The 16528-nt window shown below is 49.5% G+C and overlaps 1 protein-coding gene across 2 annotated transcripts; it reads right to left on the bottom strand.

Moving 5' to 3' along the window:
* Window positions 1-226: 226 nt before the first annotated feature.
* olfml2bb (olfactomedin-like 2Bb) lies at window positions 227-15503 on the bottom strand. Of its 2 annotated transcripts, XM_056292986.1 has the most exons (9): window positions 14799-15503; window positions 11398-11670; window positions 11047-11154; window positions 9123-9266; window positions 8707-8926; window positions 7990-8493; window positions 7668-7844; window positions 2799-2995; window positions 227-1927 (listed from the first exon to the last, which is right to left on the bottom strand). In XM_056292986.1, the coding sequence occupies exons 1-9, from the start codon at window positions 15102-15104 to the stop codon at window positions 1538-1540; spliced, it is 2319 nt and encodes a 772-aa protein (XP_056148961.1). In that variant the 5' UTR covers window positions 15105-15503; the 3' UTR covers window positions 227-1537. The 2 variants fall into 2 exon arrangements, with proteins under 2 accessions (XP_056148961.1, XP_056148962.1); XM_056292987.1 differs by lacking the exon at window positions 11047-11154 and having other exon boundaries at window positions 9123-9227; window positions 11650-11670.
* Between the last annotated feature and the right edge of the window lie 1025 nt (window positions 15504-16528).

Genomic DNA, 16528 nt, shown 5'->3' with positions numbered 1-16528 from the left:
GACCGACGTTCTCCCCCACACAGCCGATGAGCTGGGATCTTTCCCACTGCCTCTTACTGCGTCCAGGAAAACTAAATCAGCCCCAGAAATAAAATCCACAGCCCTGAACGCACACACACACACACACACACACACACAGTCCAGCGAGTGTGTGACGGCGAAGAGAGAGAATGTAGAATGTGTTAGGTTGTGTATTTGCGTGTGTATTTACCAGACGCCCTTTTAAATGAAGTTTTATTATAAATTACAGGATATACAAAACAACAACAACAACAACAACAACAACCCCCCCCCCCGATATGCGTAACCCCTTGCAAAGCGGTTGAGACCAACGTTGTCTATGTGGTTGTCCTACAGCCGGGGTCATTACATAAAAGGGGGGGGGGGGGTTTCTGCATCAAGCAAAACGGTGTCGTGGAGAATTTGGTTATTTTTCTTTTAGTTGAAATAAATCTCACCTAGGTGCTTTTCTGCAGTTCATTAGGCGGGGGGAGAAAATTCACCGACGCTGCCAGGGTGACACTTTCCTTCCTTTTGCTTTTTTTTGTGTTTTTTTCTCTTTTCTTTTCGGTAAAGCGGGGCGCTAACGCTTGCCAGGGTTGGCAGTTCCACTCCCACGCCCAGGCAGGCTAAAACGTATACACGGTAATATTTTTTTAAAAAAAAAAGTGCTGGATAGAAGAAAATGTACACATGCAGTGGTCTCGGCAGACACGCGCCGCACAAACATACAGGCTTTGTTAATGGAGAAGAAAAGGATGCTGCCCCGTCACGGATGGAGTCATCGTGGAAGTGATGTGCCATTCCCGGCCTCGTGGAAGTGATGTGCCTTTTCCGGCCTCCGGCGATAGACGGCACTGACCAGCCAAGCGGTTGTCGTTACGGAGGCTGGATTTGTGATGATACTGGCGCGGCTGATTGTGGAGGGTGGTTGGATGCGGACGGCTCCGCCTGCGCTTCTTACACGGCGGACGTTTTCGGAGGCCCATGGCCATCTTAAAAGGAGCAAGCTAAGATTCCGGCCCTCCTCGCTCCTCCGCCGGAGTATGGCTTTTTTTTGGTCGGTCAGCCGGCGCTCGAGGGCCGGGAATTCTCTGGACGCCGGTCCTCGAAAGCGTCTCAGAACTTAATGACTTCTAATGAAACTCTGAGACGAGGAGGCATTGAGCTCATGGAAGATATTGATCCCCGGGAAAACCCGAGGGATTTTCTGTTTCCATTAAAGGGAAGGGTCTCGGGGCTGGCCTCGCGTTGTTTTTGACGAGTTTAAATACTGAAATGGGAGCGGGTGGAGTCTGAAATGACAGATGGGTTGATATGAACCGGAGGTGCGCAGCCGGGAGGACGTCCCGTTACACCGGTCCACAGTCACCCAAGTCCAAAATGTCGCAAAAATACCGGTTACTCTTTTATTTCTACCCTTGACCTTTTTTTGTTTGCTTTGCCGTCATATTGTCCAAGTACTATTCGTCCCCGTCTCATCAACTTCTCTCTCCATCCTGTCCTGTCCCCCCCGGGGTCCGGAGGGTTTGGCGTGCTAGTAAGCAAAGATGACGTCGTAGAGCATCTGGTGTCCGTTGTCCCATCCGTACAGCTTCCTGTCCAGCGGGCAGTAGGACAGCTGCGAGGTGTGCGCGTGCATGTTGGTGAAGGCCAGCTTGGGCACCGTGTGAGTGAGCGTGTGCGTGTCGAAGGCGTACGTCACGTTGGCGTGGAGACGCTCCATGCTGTCCACCGCGTACAGCACGCCGCACACCAGGAAGCTGTCGCCGTAGAGGCTGCGCCGCATGCCCGTGCGGAAGCTCCGTATCGGCTGCAGGTCCCGCGGGTGGAGCTGGGTGAGGAGGATTACTTCCTGGTGGAAGCCCTCGGTGTCCAGGGCCGGGTAGAGCAGCCACAACCCTGACTCGTCTACCGCGAACTCCACCTGGAAGATAGATTAAGACAGTCGCTCTGAATGAGGTACCTCCAGCGAATCAGGTTTTGTAATCTGCGAGGTACTTCAGTACCGTCTCACCTGCTGTCCTAGTTAGTACCTTCTACACATATAGACTTAAGTATACAGTGTATACTGCATACTACTCAGTGCGTAGAATGCAGTATTTCATTTTTGAGATACTTTAATGATCCCCGTAGAGAAACTACGCTGTGCATGTACCCCCATCCTAGCTGTGTAGCTAGCAGCAGCGGGCAGCCGCCGCGCAGCGCCTGGGGTCCAGCTCCAGCTCGTCTCGCCGTGCCTCGGTCAGGGGGCACAGACAGGAGTACTGACCCAAACATGCATGTCTTTTTTCTCCCCCAGTTGTACCCGGCCAATTACCCCCACTCTTCCGAGCCGTCCCGGTCGCTGCTCCACCCCCTCTGCCGATCCGGGGAGGGCTGCAGACTACCACATGCCTCCTCCCATACATGTGGAGTCGCCAGCTGCTTCTTTTCACCTGACTGAGGAGTTTCACCAGGGGGACACAGCGTGTGGGAGGATCACGCTATACCCCCCCAGTTCCCCCTCCCCCTCGAATAGGCGCCCCAACCGACCAGAGGAGGCGCTAGTGCAGCGACCAGGACACTTACCCACATCCGGCTTCCCACCCGCAGACACGACCAATTGTGTCTGTAGGGACGCCCGACCAAGCCGGAGGGGAACGCAGGGATTCGAACCGGCGATCCCCGTGTTGGTAGGCAACGGAAGACAAATAACTTAAACGAGTTTCTCCTCGCAAGCCGTACGAGTAAAGGCTGTAGATGTAGTCACAAGTGAAGCATCATCAAACACACAGCACACACACCTTGTCTCCTACCTCAGTGTGTGCCCTGTGAACTTGTTCCTCCAGTAAGGCATCGTGTAGGGTTGTCCAGGCGGCCACGTATCGGTGTCTCAGGTCGTACCTAATGATGTCCCGGCTGAAGGCGCGGTTGTAGTAGAATGCCCCGTTAAACACAACATGGCCTGTACCAGTGAAACTGTATGGCAGCTTGTATGAGTTACTAGCCTGACCTATGGTAGACAGAGAAACCACACACACACACACAATGCTGGTCAGGGTCTGAAGAGCTGGCTTAGCTTTGGTACATTATTTTTCAAAGATTTATGTGCGCTTGTTACAGTGGTTTGGGTGGGAGACATTTTCCGGGCCTGCGGAGATAAAACGCACATTGGACAAGGGGCTCCAGAAACAGATTCGGGTCATTTAGGGGGTTCCTCTGCTTGTTAGTTGTGAGCTTCTTAGCTGGAAAGAACATGGGTTAAATTTTCCTGCCCATCATCCCTCCAAGTAAATGTAATGTCAATACATGCGTGACTTGGTAGCTTTTACTCTTTAAAGGTGGTAGGGTTTCGGTCATGTGTGAAGATTTACGATAAAGCAGTGCGTGTTTCTGTATGTCAGTTGTAACGCCGCTAGGAGGCGCTATGCGGTCTGCTGGAAGAGCGACGCGTGACGTCACATAGACTCAATGCTGAGAAACTCCACCGGTGTCACTCTTCAATACAGAAGAGACAGAACCCGTAAAGCCCAAATCAGCTTCCACAGACCAGATGGTCGAAAGTGACTGGGAAGGCAGCCAGTATGAATCAGACCAGAATTCCCAAAACTACTCCCTGGGGGGCCACATCACTCTACCCTGCCTCTCTGGGAGGGCTGGAGTATGTCATCAACTGTTAATAGTACTGTGGCCAACAAAAGGTCTACATTAGCTGAGTATTAAGCCATTACATCTAATGATGCCTTTCAATATACCATTGTTAGCTGGGTTTATTTTACATTGCCATGGCACATTGTCAAAACATAATAGGGAGGTCACTAGAATTGAAAAAGAATCATCAAACTAATTCCTAAGCATTTCAGCCATTATAATTTTATTCAACCATTTCAGTGCAAGTAGTGTAATACATAAGAGTGCAATGTGCACTCCGGAGGCTTTGCATGAACAATTCAACAGGCGAACAACAAGAAACGAGTGAAGGAAAAGAGTTACAAGTCCCAAAATACAAGTCTTTTGGAAATCTTGTTAATTGTTTAGCAACTATTTAGCAGAGATGGCAAATCCATGTCCAGAAAGTAAAAGTCCTGACCGTGCATTTGATCTACCCATGCACTAAATCAGCTGATTTCAACCAGTTTCCCCTACCTGACTGAAGAGTGGTGTTGAATAGAATCAACTGGCTTTTGCAAAAGATAAGACTCAACAGTAGTACATGGGTGGAGCAAATACATGGTTAGGATTTTTACATTCTGGACATGGATTTGCCACCTCTGCTGATTAGCAATTTACAGGAGACAGCATCAACGTCCATAAACAAAGAGGTTACCGCTCCATGTTTCCTGGTGTGAACTGTGTGCCTGCATCTTTCTGACGAGTAGGTTGATGTCAGGCTCCATTCTGATCACAGCCAATCTCAATAAATGGTGCAAATATTCGTCGGTGAGTCTTGATGTTGTTGGGCTTTCCAGAAGCGTCATCCTTGAGAACATTTCCTCGCATATATAAGTGCTCCCGAAGATTGTGCACATCTTGATATCATTCATTTTTGGGTTCGGGTAATTGTCGTTGGGTAGGGCAGCATAAAAGTCAATCAATCTGCCCAACTCGAATGCATCTCTCAGTGCATCACAGTTTTGTAAGTCGGCCAACTCGAGCTGAAGAGATGGTGGGGCCTCATAGGTGTACGCAGCGAATGGGTTCAGAAATAGATGAAAGTCTTGCGCGTTGAGGTGCACCTCGTGGAATCTCACTTCAGATTCCGTCTTCAACATTTCCAGTACCTCCATGGACTGTGTGACAGGGAACGGTACCTGTGGGTCCTCAGTGGCTACACTTTGCGTTGTAGCAGGATGAGTAAAGTTTCCCTTACTCACCTGCAGCAAAATTAGCTGTAGTTTCCCCTGGAATGCCTTAATATGGGAGTACATTTCTCAGACTGGTTTCCCCTTGCCTTGTAGCTGCAGATTGAGACCACTGAGACGTTCTGTCACGTCAGTTAGAAAGGCAAGGTGCCATTTCCAGTCTGGGTCTGTCAGCTCCATGACGGTGCTGCCTTTTGACTGAAGCAACGTGTCAACCTCCAGGAGGAGTAGCTGTTGCCTTGCGTAACAGCTAATGGGGATCTAAATAAACGTAAACATAAACCTCGGGAATAAGCTGATAGAAGTGGTTCAAAACTCTGCCGCCACTTAGCCATCAGATTTCCGTGTGGTACAGTACATCTCCATAATCACACTCTAGCTCCGAGAGAAATTCTTGGAACTGCCTATGGCTGAGTCCGTTGACCCAGATGTAGTTCACACATGACCCCACGACTTTCATAACAGATTCCCACTTGACCACTTTGCAGCACAGTGCTTACTGGTGGAATAGGCAAGGGATTTGCCATGGCCATGCATGTCCTCACTCATCCATCTCCCTGTTAATGTGGCCAGGTAATCCCCTTGTAGCGCCAACCATGCTCAGTGCGCCGCCAGTTGTTGTGCTCACTACCTTTGCCCAGTCAAGTCCCAAGTATCCAGTGGTTTGACAAACCTTGTCAAAAATGTCTCTGCCAGTTGTTGTGCCTTTGAGGCTTTGTAGTGCGTCAAGCTTCTCAGATACCTCGAAATTGATCCCATCTACTCCGCAAATAAAAATGAACAGCTGTGCGGTGTCCTTAATATCGTTGCTTGTGTCAAGTGCAAGCGAGAATAAAAACAAAGGTTTTTAGATTTCTCTTGCAACTGATTGTGCATGTTGGCTCCCGTCTCTTCGTGTAATCGTACCTGCCGATCAACTCACAGAACACAGGGCATCTTTTTATCAGGACACACCACCTCTGTGATTGCGGTTAAACGCTGTTTTACGAACTCGCCTTCGGTGAAGGCCCTTCCGTTCTTAGCCATTAGTCTCGCCACATGAAAGCTAGCCCATAGGCATGACTGGTTCTGCTGAGCTGGCCTTAAAAATGTATTCTGCTGTGTAGCAGCACACCCCTTTAGTTTTCTTATCTTGTCTGTCCGCACTTGTCCTCGCAGATTAGCATATCTTTGGGTTTTGTCTCCAATTGTAATCCTTGAAAACTGCTACCGATTTCTGGCATATCAGACAAATGACCTTGTCCTTGCATTGAACAAAAAATGATTATCAGTTCATTGTTTGTTAAACACCTAGCACTCATGATGAAACATTTTTTTTAATTTATGATTCATCGTTGATATTTCCTCTGAAAATAACTGAAAATTATCAAGCTAGGTAAAAATTTTTTTTACTTGTGACAATATTCTTGAGGCGCAATACCGTGGCGGGAGCCTGTGCGGTTGCTATGGTGACTAAGTGGCCATTAAATGCGGTAGCCAGCAGAGAAAAAATAAAAGGTGGAATTTCAAGTGAAATGCACCTTAGGGCAGAAAGCCAAACTAAATAAACCAGAGAGCCGGATACAGTATATCACACACATTGCTTTGGGGGCCACCCAGAATGTGGGGGTGGGCTGTATCCGGCCTGGGAGCCATAGTTTGGGGACCACTAAATTAGACTAACAGTGTCTTTAAAAAACACTTGATGTAATGAGCTGCCATCCCAGTGTTCCCAGTCTTACTGGCCGTGTGCTGAGCCCACGTGACGTCAGAGCATTTACACAAGACATCCGGGGGATTTCTCTGATACCTTCACGTAGTTTACATGGAATCCTCCATGATGAGGCAATTCTGCTTCAAAACGCATTTTCAGAGATGGATATCTTGGTTGTATGAGTTCCTTATTTTCAGTCATTGACATGAATTTTTAGTTTATATCATAATGCCCTCCTAACTGCATTTTTACTGCCAGTTTTCTTTTTTCTTTAGCGATCCAGTCCAATGAAAACCATGTTACCCAATCTCACTGTATTTTCTAATGGAAGGTTTGTTAATGCAAAGTTACCCAAATATTAGAACTGCTTTTGTGAAAACATGACTAAAGCCCCTTGAGAAACTCTCCCCCTTGGCTGTCAAAATAACTGTTTCAGAAAACAAATCAGCTTCTGGTAATAAATGACGTCATCTAATACTCTGATTTGATTGGACAGTCGATGAATTGTCATCGGTCAGTAGATCTGTTTTGGAATAGTTTCGTAGCAACGCCATGCAAGTTAGCAAGCTAGCTAGCTGCCAATAAAGAGCAATGTGGCATAGAGCCATGCCCCCTCTACCTCCTGAGAATTGGCTGTGTTCAGAGAGGGTTTGTTACAATTTGTTTTAACTAAAACAGTTATAACAGATGAAAAGACATTACTGAAGCTATAGAAAGGACATTCCTGACGTTAATATTCCACGTTAAAACTTGTCTGGTTGAATTAAAGCACTGGACTGTTTCTTTTTCTAGCTGAGTCTACACCAGGTCCTGGGACTCTTGGGGGATTTGTGGGCTGCGAGAAGAAGAGCCATTAAGAACATCTTGGAAGCCACAGAAAAGGCTTCCCATTGGCTCTGGGTGAAGAGGGGTGACACGTGGCATAATGTGCTATCTGGACACAAGTCGGGGCTTGATCACTCCCGGCTGGGTTGCTCAGGTGAGGGTGTCTGATGTTAAGACCCGAAACACCTGATGACCCCAGGTTCTTTACTGACGATGTGTCCAGGTTGCACCACATGGTGTATCAAAGAACTTAAAGAAAATTAAACACCCAACCCATCTGACAGCCAATACACAAGCCCCTGTACCTGATCTGAAGGTGTCCATGTCCCGGAACTCCAGCAAGTTGTTACCATAGTGACCGTTGGTAAGGTAGATGACATTGCCATGGCCGCGCGCATCCCTCATCCAGGCTCCGTCGCCATGGCCATAAGAATGCTGCTGGACTGGCTCTGAGATGCTGGCGACTGTGTCCTTACACACACCTACATATTCACACACACACACACACACACACACACACACACACACACACACACACACACACACACACACACACACACACATTACTACACTGGCTGTTTACAAGTTATGCTTTTGCTTTTTTTCCTTCTCTGTATGTATATATACCAGGTTTTTTGGTGGTCGTTGGTCTGTCTGCAGGATTCTCTGTCCAGCTCAGTCGACTTCTGACTGTCTGGGCAGGAGACGCATGAACTGGTGGAGTGTTCGGCTGTGCAAAAGGTGGGGCGTAGGTGGGGCTAATGGGTTGAATAGTAGTGGTTGCTTTCGTCGTACTTGGTTCCGTACTGGTAGTTTGCTTAGTTGTCGTAGTTGTCGTTGTGGTTGCAGTTGTGGTTGTTGGTTCTGTAGCTGTAGTTGGTGTGGCAGAAGTCAATTCAGTCGTGGGTTGCGCTGTAGTAGTGGCTAGTGTGGTTACAGTTGTGGTATGTGTGCTTGTTGTTTGGGGGCTGATTGTCGGCGGACTCTTTTTCCCCGTCGAGCCCTTCATGGCTGGTTTTTGGGCCGCAACAGTGAGAGATTCTGCCCTCTGGACAAGGGGAGTTGCGGCCGGAGGTAGCTGATCTGAGATCAGCAATTCGACAGAAGAATTTTTCCCTAAAGTAGCTGCACCTGCAAGGGGAGGAGGAGAGAGAAGCGAAGGAGGGAAGGGAAAGAAAGGTGAGCTTTTTAAAATGTTACTGCATTCCTCCAGATTGTTCCATCCGGCAGGGTGGAGCTGCCTGCAAGCGGTTTGCACTCACTGCTACACAGTGTGGCATCCAGAACAACAGACGGGAGGCGCTTGACTGATATGAAAACTGGGAGATTCTTCACTAGACTCACCAGCATCCCCTCTTCCTCTCCTTTGCTCCTTCTCCTCCTCTTTGCTCCCTCCTTCTGCCATGTAGAAGGTCACACCCCTGATCACCATGTTGTTCTTCTCTTTCACCGAACTCTGCGACTCTTTCTTGTCTTTCACAGGCGTCTGGTTTCCTGTGTTGTTTCTCAGCGGCTGCTGGTTTTTCTTCAGCGGACCGCCCACGTAACGCTCCTCATAATGCTTCTGCAACGAGAGCCGACAGCCAGTAAAATGTTTTTATGTTTATTTCAAGCACAGAACTTTGTTAAGACGGATTACGTGCAGTCTGTTGTGTGTCAGTAACCGTTGACACGGCGTCAGCAAAAAAACAAGCGGTCAGAAGCGCAGATGGATGAACGAGGAGGCGGGTAGATGGTGAGATGAACAGAACGGCTGCTACCTGTTTGTTTGTAAAAACGGCCGCTCCATTTTTTTGAGTAGGACGCTCCACATCGGCCACTTTCTTCTTCTTCTCCTGGCGCTGCTGGGCCCGCTTGTCTTTCTCCTTCTCTTTCCCTCGCTCCACGGAGTTACGAGAGAGAGCCTGGAAAATAACATTATATAATAATTAACTATTTATACACCACTTTCCGAAGTGGTTTTTATAGACTGCTTCACAAAAAAACAAATAAATGAAGTCACTGGATAAAACAGCGGGGGAGAAAAAGTCAAACAAGAACTAGAACTTGAGAGAAGGAGATGAGAAAACACAGGAAAACAAGGAATAACAGATGAAAGCTAAACGATGAACTAAAATATTTTTAGTTCAGCTTTCTACAGCTGAAATACCCGAACATTTATCTCCATATTCATTGAAATTCATTCACTGAACCACATTTAGACTTAAAACCACATGAAAAATTTGATGGTGGGCTAAAACTGCGATGGATATTCTCATTGACTCGATGAGACATCCCAGGTTGCACTGGGACACGTCATCAGCGATGTTTCCTGAGGTCCTCAGGTGTTTCGGGTCTTTCAACATCACACACCCTCTCTCAGGCGACCCAGCCAGGGTTGATCAGGCCCTGGCTTGTGTCTCAGCAGCATTGGCGCACGGATCACTCCTTCTGATCCAATCCATCTGGAGGCCGTCTCTGCAGCCTCCGTGGAAGACTTGACGGCTTTCCTTTTAGCAGCCCCAGTGATGCCAAGTAGAGTGTAGAGCTTGCACAGGGAGCGGCCAGCAAAACCTCTACACCCTACTTCAATGGGCTCACGACGCGCCTTCCAGCCTCTCCTCTGGCACTGATCCACCAGCTCCTGGTACTTGGACCAGTTTTGCTCATTTGCCTCCTCCATCTGGTCTTCCCAGGGAACCGTCAGCTCCACAAGGAGCACCTGTTTTGAAGAGGCTGTTGACAGCACTATGTCTGGCCTCAACGAAGTTGTCAGAAAGTGGACTGGGAAACTGAGCTGCCCCCCCCCCCCCCCAGGTCGACTCACAGCTCCCAGCCTGACGCAGAGGTGAGGAGACCAGCTGCTGATCTGGGCTGTGACTGAGGCTGCTCACCAGCCCTGACAAAGGCGGTGTTCCTCTGTGTGCGGGCTTGCTTGTTAATGTATTATATGTGATATTCCTGCTCGCTTGAGGACTAATGTGTCCTATAGTATGGATAATGTAGAGTGGCACTGACTGAAACAAAGGGAATGACCCCCACCCAGCACAAGAGCGAGGCCGGCTTAGTGCCTTTTGTGTCGTTTGAAGGGCCGCGATGCCTCATCTGCAAGAAATGTGACTCGCTCTCTGTTAACCTAGCAAGTTATCGTCACAAACGAATATCGACTGAAATTGTCTGAAAATGGCAGAACGTGCTGTATATCCGCTGCCTTGCTATTTGAGTTTTCTCGCCTGGACCGTTTAGAATTCTTGTTGTTGTTCATATGGCCGAACAGTAGAGGTCAGCACTGAGGCAGACGGTACAATTACCTCTTAAAAGTGAGTAGGGAAACCCGAAGAAGCCTGTTTGTTAATTATCAGACTAGCTGTGCTGTAAGCCTTCGGGTTTGGCTGGTAGCACGATGAGGTCTTGGAAGAAGACCGGTTGACGGTTTATGCATATTAGATATGTAACCAGTCTATTATTTAGTTACTATAGTTGGTCGAATGGCGTGCGATACATATTTTTCGCTCTGTTTTTGTCTCTCTCTCTGACAGACACACACTACGCACAAACATCCTCATTCTTCAGTCTGCTTGATTCTCATTCATTCTGCCTGGTTTTTAACTGTTCTCGTGAATCCTAAATAGACATGACATCATTAGTAAACTCGAGCGCTCTGTGTGTGTGTGTGTGTGTGTGTGTGTGTGATCACGTGCATACCTTCTCCATGTTATCCACCCTGGTCAGAAGCTTGGTGGTGACGGAGTGTAGCTTTAACAGGTCCATCCCATACATAGAGCCTTCTAACAGGTCGAGGATGGTAGACAGCTTGACCGACAAAGCCACGCAGACAAACACACATGAGAGACGGACAGAAAAAAGAAAAGGTACAAATTAGCTCCAAGAAGTTATACTTTCATTTTCCAACGCATGAGTCAAATCTCTGTAACACTGGTTTGAAATGATGTGCTGTAAAGGCTTTTCAAGCAAGGCCTCATAAGCGGTTACAACTTTTGACCTTCTGTGTGTGTGTGTGTGTGTGTGTGTGTGTGTGTGTGTGTGTGTTCTTACCTTAACATCATCCCGGCCCGCCTCCTGTAGTTTTTTAAACCTGTATTCCCCCTCACAAGGGTTAACGGCGGAGGGCGGGGCCAAACACACACAGTTCCTGCAGTCTGTTCCCTTGGTAACCGTCTCCACAGTGTAGAAATTCTGGGCGGGTGACGCCGGGCCGTCGCCGCGGGTATGGTCGCAGGCCGAACGCTCAATCGGGCGAACGATGCAGCGACACACACAGTCGGACCCCGAGGAGATGGTCTTCACCTTGTCGTAGTCCCCCAGCAGCTGTAGACAGAAGCCGGGAGGGGGATCTTGCCTTTAATCGTTTCTCTGACCGCACTCTCGTGCAGCTCTTTCAAACACACAAACACGTTGCGGATCACTTTAGACAACTTCCACCGGTAGGAAGATGTTACATAACCAGCCACATGCGAAAACAAGAAGCGCACAGCCGTTCCCAATTCTGGCTCGGACTTACCGGTCGCACAAAAGAGAATGGTGCAATTCAGACCGAAGGAGCTGGACTGGATTTTGAAACCCGGGGTGGGGGTGGGGGGGAGAGAGAGAGACAGAGGCTGAACACTTTACAGACTGAATACAACAACAGATGTTTTGCAATTTAGAGCGTAGATCTGGGATTAAGACTCTTAATTTTCGGTAGTAGTGAAATTTGAAATGTTAAGTTTATAGCATTTCGTGTAACGCTACACGCTGGATCACGGCCACGGCGTCTGCAAGATTCAGTGGATAATCCATCAACCGGAATGGACTCTGGTCACAGACTTTGGCCACGGATTGTACTGTATGGGGTACAGTCCTGATTTAGGGGTGTCTGATATGTACAGATTATATGTTGAACCACCCTTGTCTGGGATATTTGTCTGATTTATTTGTGGAAAACATCCGTCAGAGGCGGGCGGTGTCGGTTTTATCCAAACCGGCCTCGAGGGAAATTGCAAAGTCCTGTTTTGCTCCTAAAGCGGGAGGCAGACGTTTTAAGGTGTCGCGCCTGGTCGGTCTGTGACAGCTTTGCTTTCGGCAGGTTTATGATAAATGACCCGTGGACACGTGCAGCTTGTAAACGGTGTGTAGCTGGCGGTGTGTAAAAGAAATTAAGCAGAACCGAGACCCTCGATAGAAATATCCCTGCAGCTGCTTCACATCCTGCAGATGTTCAGATGAAGTACTCGGAAAAAACGTGCAGCGGGCGTCTGCAGGGAGCTGGCTATACATTATGCAGGCACGCATAAAACAAATGCACGCCGGCTAGGCTTACTGTGAGTGAAATGTTTATTAAAACTGTTAACTTGGACAGGCTTTAGAGTGTGAACATGGCGTTTCTGCAAAAATCAAAATGCACACACGCTAAAGCCAAAAGACATAAAGCTGGCTATTTTATTTGCAGATGATAGCCTGGTCTGGCTCTCAGTGTGGAACTGAAGTTTGGCACATGAGCGGTTAAACCTGCCAAAGGTCTCCTGACCGTTACCTGCCAAGTCAAATTTTATATGTCTAGCCCCAAATCACAATTCAGCCTCGAAAGCCTTTGTAATCACATTACATTCTGTACAAAATCCCCTATTTTGGATGAAGAGAATCTCCACAGAATAAAACCTTGTCAGGGAAAAAGGGGGGAGAGGAAGCATCAGAGGAGGGATCCATCCTCTAGGACAAATCGTAGGCCAACTGTCTCCATCTGTTAAAATGTTAACGAGGAGATGTGTCGCAGGGTTTAGAGCGGGTGTCCTGGGAGTTATGATTTGTGCAGTGGTGGGGCGGGTTTTGCTGTCGGTAGAGAGCACAGTTTTCGTGCTTTCGCAGCACTTGGATAACGCCTCCCTCTCACCGGCTGTTTTGTGGAACCCCAATAGCATCGTTTGAACAAGCCAGTCGGAACTGTCCCCTAGTGTGACGTCACACCCGAAACAATCAAACAGTCACCCATGCCAAAAGAGGTGTCCAAATTGTTAGCACATTCTACAGACCTGAAGTATGTAGTGTATACTGCATCCTATTGGGGCACACTATTCGGTTCATGTGTCCACCATGTGCTGTGTGCGTTAGACCTGGTGGAAGTGACCCGTCATGACGTCAGGAGAACTTGGCCGCTTTCGCGTTGTCCATTTCGATTAAGCCTCGGCGCCTCGACAAACATATTTCATCATTAAATTGATTTAAATTTCCATCGGAATTTGGCAGGGCTGCTGGCTGCTGCTCCCATATTGTCTGCCATATTGTTTCGAAAAACTTTCCCCTTTGCTGGTCGTTTCCATGGAAACGACAGAGGCGTAAAGAACTCTGGGGTGTTTTAGTGACCACAAGCGCCATACTTAATGTGACCGGTTATTTTCTTGCCCGGTGCGGGATTCGATACGAGGTTAGCTAGGGGGCTAACGTGTCTTATTAGTAGTTTACAGTCGTCACCCTCTTCCGGAAGCGTGCCCTCGCGCTTTGTTCTTCCCGCGCTCCGAAGAGACTTCTGAGGATCCGCACACTTCCGGATCCCGCCGCTGCCACCAATGTAACCGGTTATATTCTTGCCCGGTGCGGGATTCGATATGGGGTGTACTGCACCACAAGGCGGCATCACTAACCGCTCGGCTAAAGGGTCAGACCCGCCTAGCTAACGGGTCTTATTAGTAGTTTACATTAATATTTTTGTCCATGCATACGCATGCTAAGTCCGTGCATGCTCAAACTAACACGCCATTAGCATGAACTATGTGGACACAGCCTATGGCCGCGCGTCTTGCTCAGCATCCGTTGTGTCTGTCAAGGAAGGGGGCGGGGCCAGCGATACGACCAGCCAGTCGAAGTAGGAGCTCGTGAATAAATTAACATTATGTTAATGAGCCTCTAGACAGGCAGTTTCGTGGAGCACGGGAAACCAAACCACCTTTGGTGGGGGGGAAACCTCATAAATGTGCTTTATAGACACAGTAGTGTAAACTACTAATAAGACCCGTTAGCCCCTAGCTAACGGGTCTGACCCTGTAGCCCAGCGGTTAGTGACGTCGCCTTGTGGCGCAGTACACCCCGTATCGAATCCCGCACCGAGCAAGAAAATAACCGGTTCCATTGGTGGCAGCGGTGCGATCCGGAAGTGTGCGGATCCTCAGAAGTCTCTTCGGAGCGCGGGAATATCAAAGCGCGAGGGCGGCTTCCGGGGAGGGTGACGACTGTAAACTACTAATAAGACACGTTAACGAGTCTGACCCTTTAGCCAAGCGGTTAGTGACGTCGCCTTGTGGCGCAGTACAAACCATATCGAATCCCGCACCGGGCAAGAAAACAACCGGTTACATTAGTTGTACCAGTTTGTCAGAGAAGCGGCAAAACGCCCCTTAAACCCGGCGGAAGTGGCGCCGCGGTGAAAGGAGGCCACGCAGGGCGTGAAGCCGGGCGACACTCACCTGTGTCATGATGTTCTCCTGGTTGTCCTCCTCGTCTTTCAGAGGCTCGGAGGTGAGCTGATCCCCGGCCGGCCCGTCACCGGCGTCCGGGACCTGCGCCTGCTTCGCCGCCTTCGCCCCCGCGTCTCTCAGCAGGCTCCCCTCCTTCGGAACCGTCCTTTCTCCCTCCCTCGCTCTCTCCGGCGAGGTCCTCTCGCGGTTCGGACCCACATCCCCGTCCGCCTCCGCCTCGCCGCCGTCGGCTGAAAACACTGCGACCGCAGCGGCGCAGCAGCAAACCAGCAGCAGCAGCAGCCTGGACCACATCCCCGCCGGACGGTGGACCTCGGTCGAGAGAAACGGGAGGAAGACGAGCCGTGGAGCTCGCGCGACGTCTCGAGCGCGGAGGCGCGGGATGACTTTTAAACAAAATGAACTTTTGACGTCACAGTCGGGAATATAATATGATGAGTATTATCGTGTCCTGAGAGAGAGGGGGGCGGGCGGGAGGGGGGGAAGCTCAGTCCGTTGCAGCCAGAGTCAAAATGCCCCCTTTTAAAACGAAGAGTGAGCGCCGTCCGGCTGCGTGGAAAGACGACCGGCTGCGAGAGTCACCCGAGCTCCGCCACCCGCAAGTCTCTTCCCTCCCTCCGGCGGCCTGACGCACAGAGATCCGTTATGACCGACGACAACGATGCAGCGCAGACGCACCTACCGGTACATCAATCCAGCCCATGCGCAGTAAAAAAAAAAAAGAGAAAAGAACGGGCTTATAATGCGACATACGGTTATCATAGGACCAACAAGTTGTCAGCTGTGACGCGTCGTGAGGAGGCGCGGGCTGCTGTCCCAACTCTCTGTGCGCGCGCGTGTGTGCGCGCGAGGGGCAAAAGAGAGAGAGAGAAGGGGTGGTGGTGGGGGGGGCAGAGAGACAAAAGCGTTAGACACATGTAGAGGGAGGAGGAGGAGAGGGAGGGGAAGAAGGAGAGAGAGGCGGATGAGACGGAGCGGTGGGGTGAAGCCTGGGATCGGCCACCCGGACCACAACGAGGCTATTTGTCGCGAGCCGACGGTGGCGGTGTTCTTCCCCTGGGAAGGAGGTCGCGGCTCGACATCTCGACGAGCTCGTTTCTGCCACGGGACGTTACGTCCGGTCTCGAAGACGGGACGGCTCCCTGGCTAACCAGGACCCACGCAGACCTCTGGCTGGTTTAAGTGTGGAAACTGGTTTTGCGTCACGCAAGAGGAGAGGTAGTACGTGCCCGAGTTCTCCACGGGCTTCGGTTTCCATTCAAAAGCCATCATCGGGAGGGAAATTAACACGTGCTATGACGACAGCCGGCACGCTCCAGGGGCCGTTAAGAGACGGACTAGTGACGTCACCAGCCGAGCAGTTAGTGAAGTTATTCACACCTCGGTTGGTGTCCGGAGGGTTCCGCTTCATCCTCTACTGCCGGCGAATTAAACAGGGATGTTCCTACAGTTGAACGATAGATGGCGCCAGATATCGACAAAACGTGCTGGCGTGGGCACTGCAGGTTACAGTAGAGACGTGAGCAACGCTCAGTACTTAACTGGTGGTGTCACAGCGGCTGATGCCCCCCTAGTAGAATATCTATCTATCTATCTATCTATCTGTCTATCTGTCTGTCTGTCTGTCTGTCTGTCTGTCTGTCTGTCTGTCTGTCTGTCTATCCATTATCTATCCGTCTGTCTATCTATCTATCTATCTATCTATCTATCTATCTATC

This window comes from Lampris incognitus, chromosome 14 (genome assembly GCF_029633865.1).
Source record: "Lampris incognitus isolate fLamInc1 chromosome 14, fLamInc1.hap2, whole genome shotgun sequence".
In the NCBI taxonomy this organism is placed as follows: Eukaryota; Metazoa; Chordata; class Actinopteri; order Lampriformes; family Lampridae; genus Lampris; species Lampris incognitus.
This window is presented reverse-complemented; position numbering and strand designations above follow the sequence as displayed.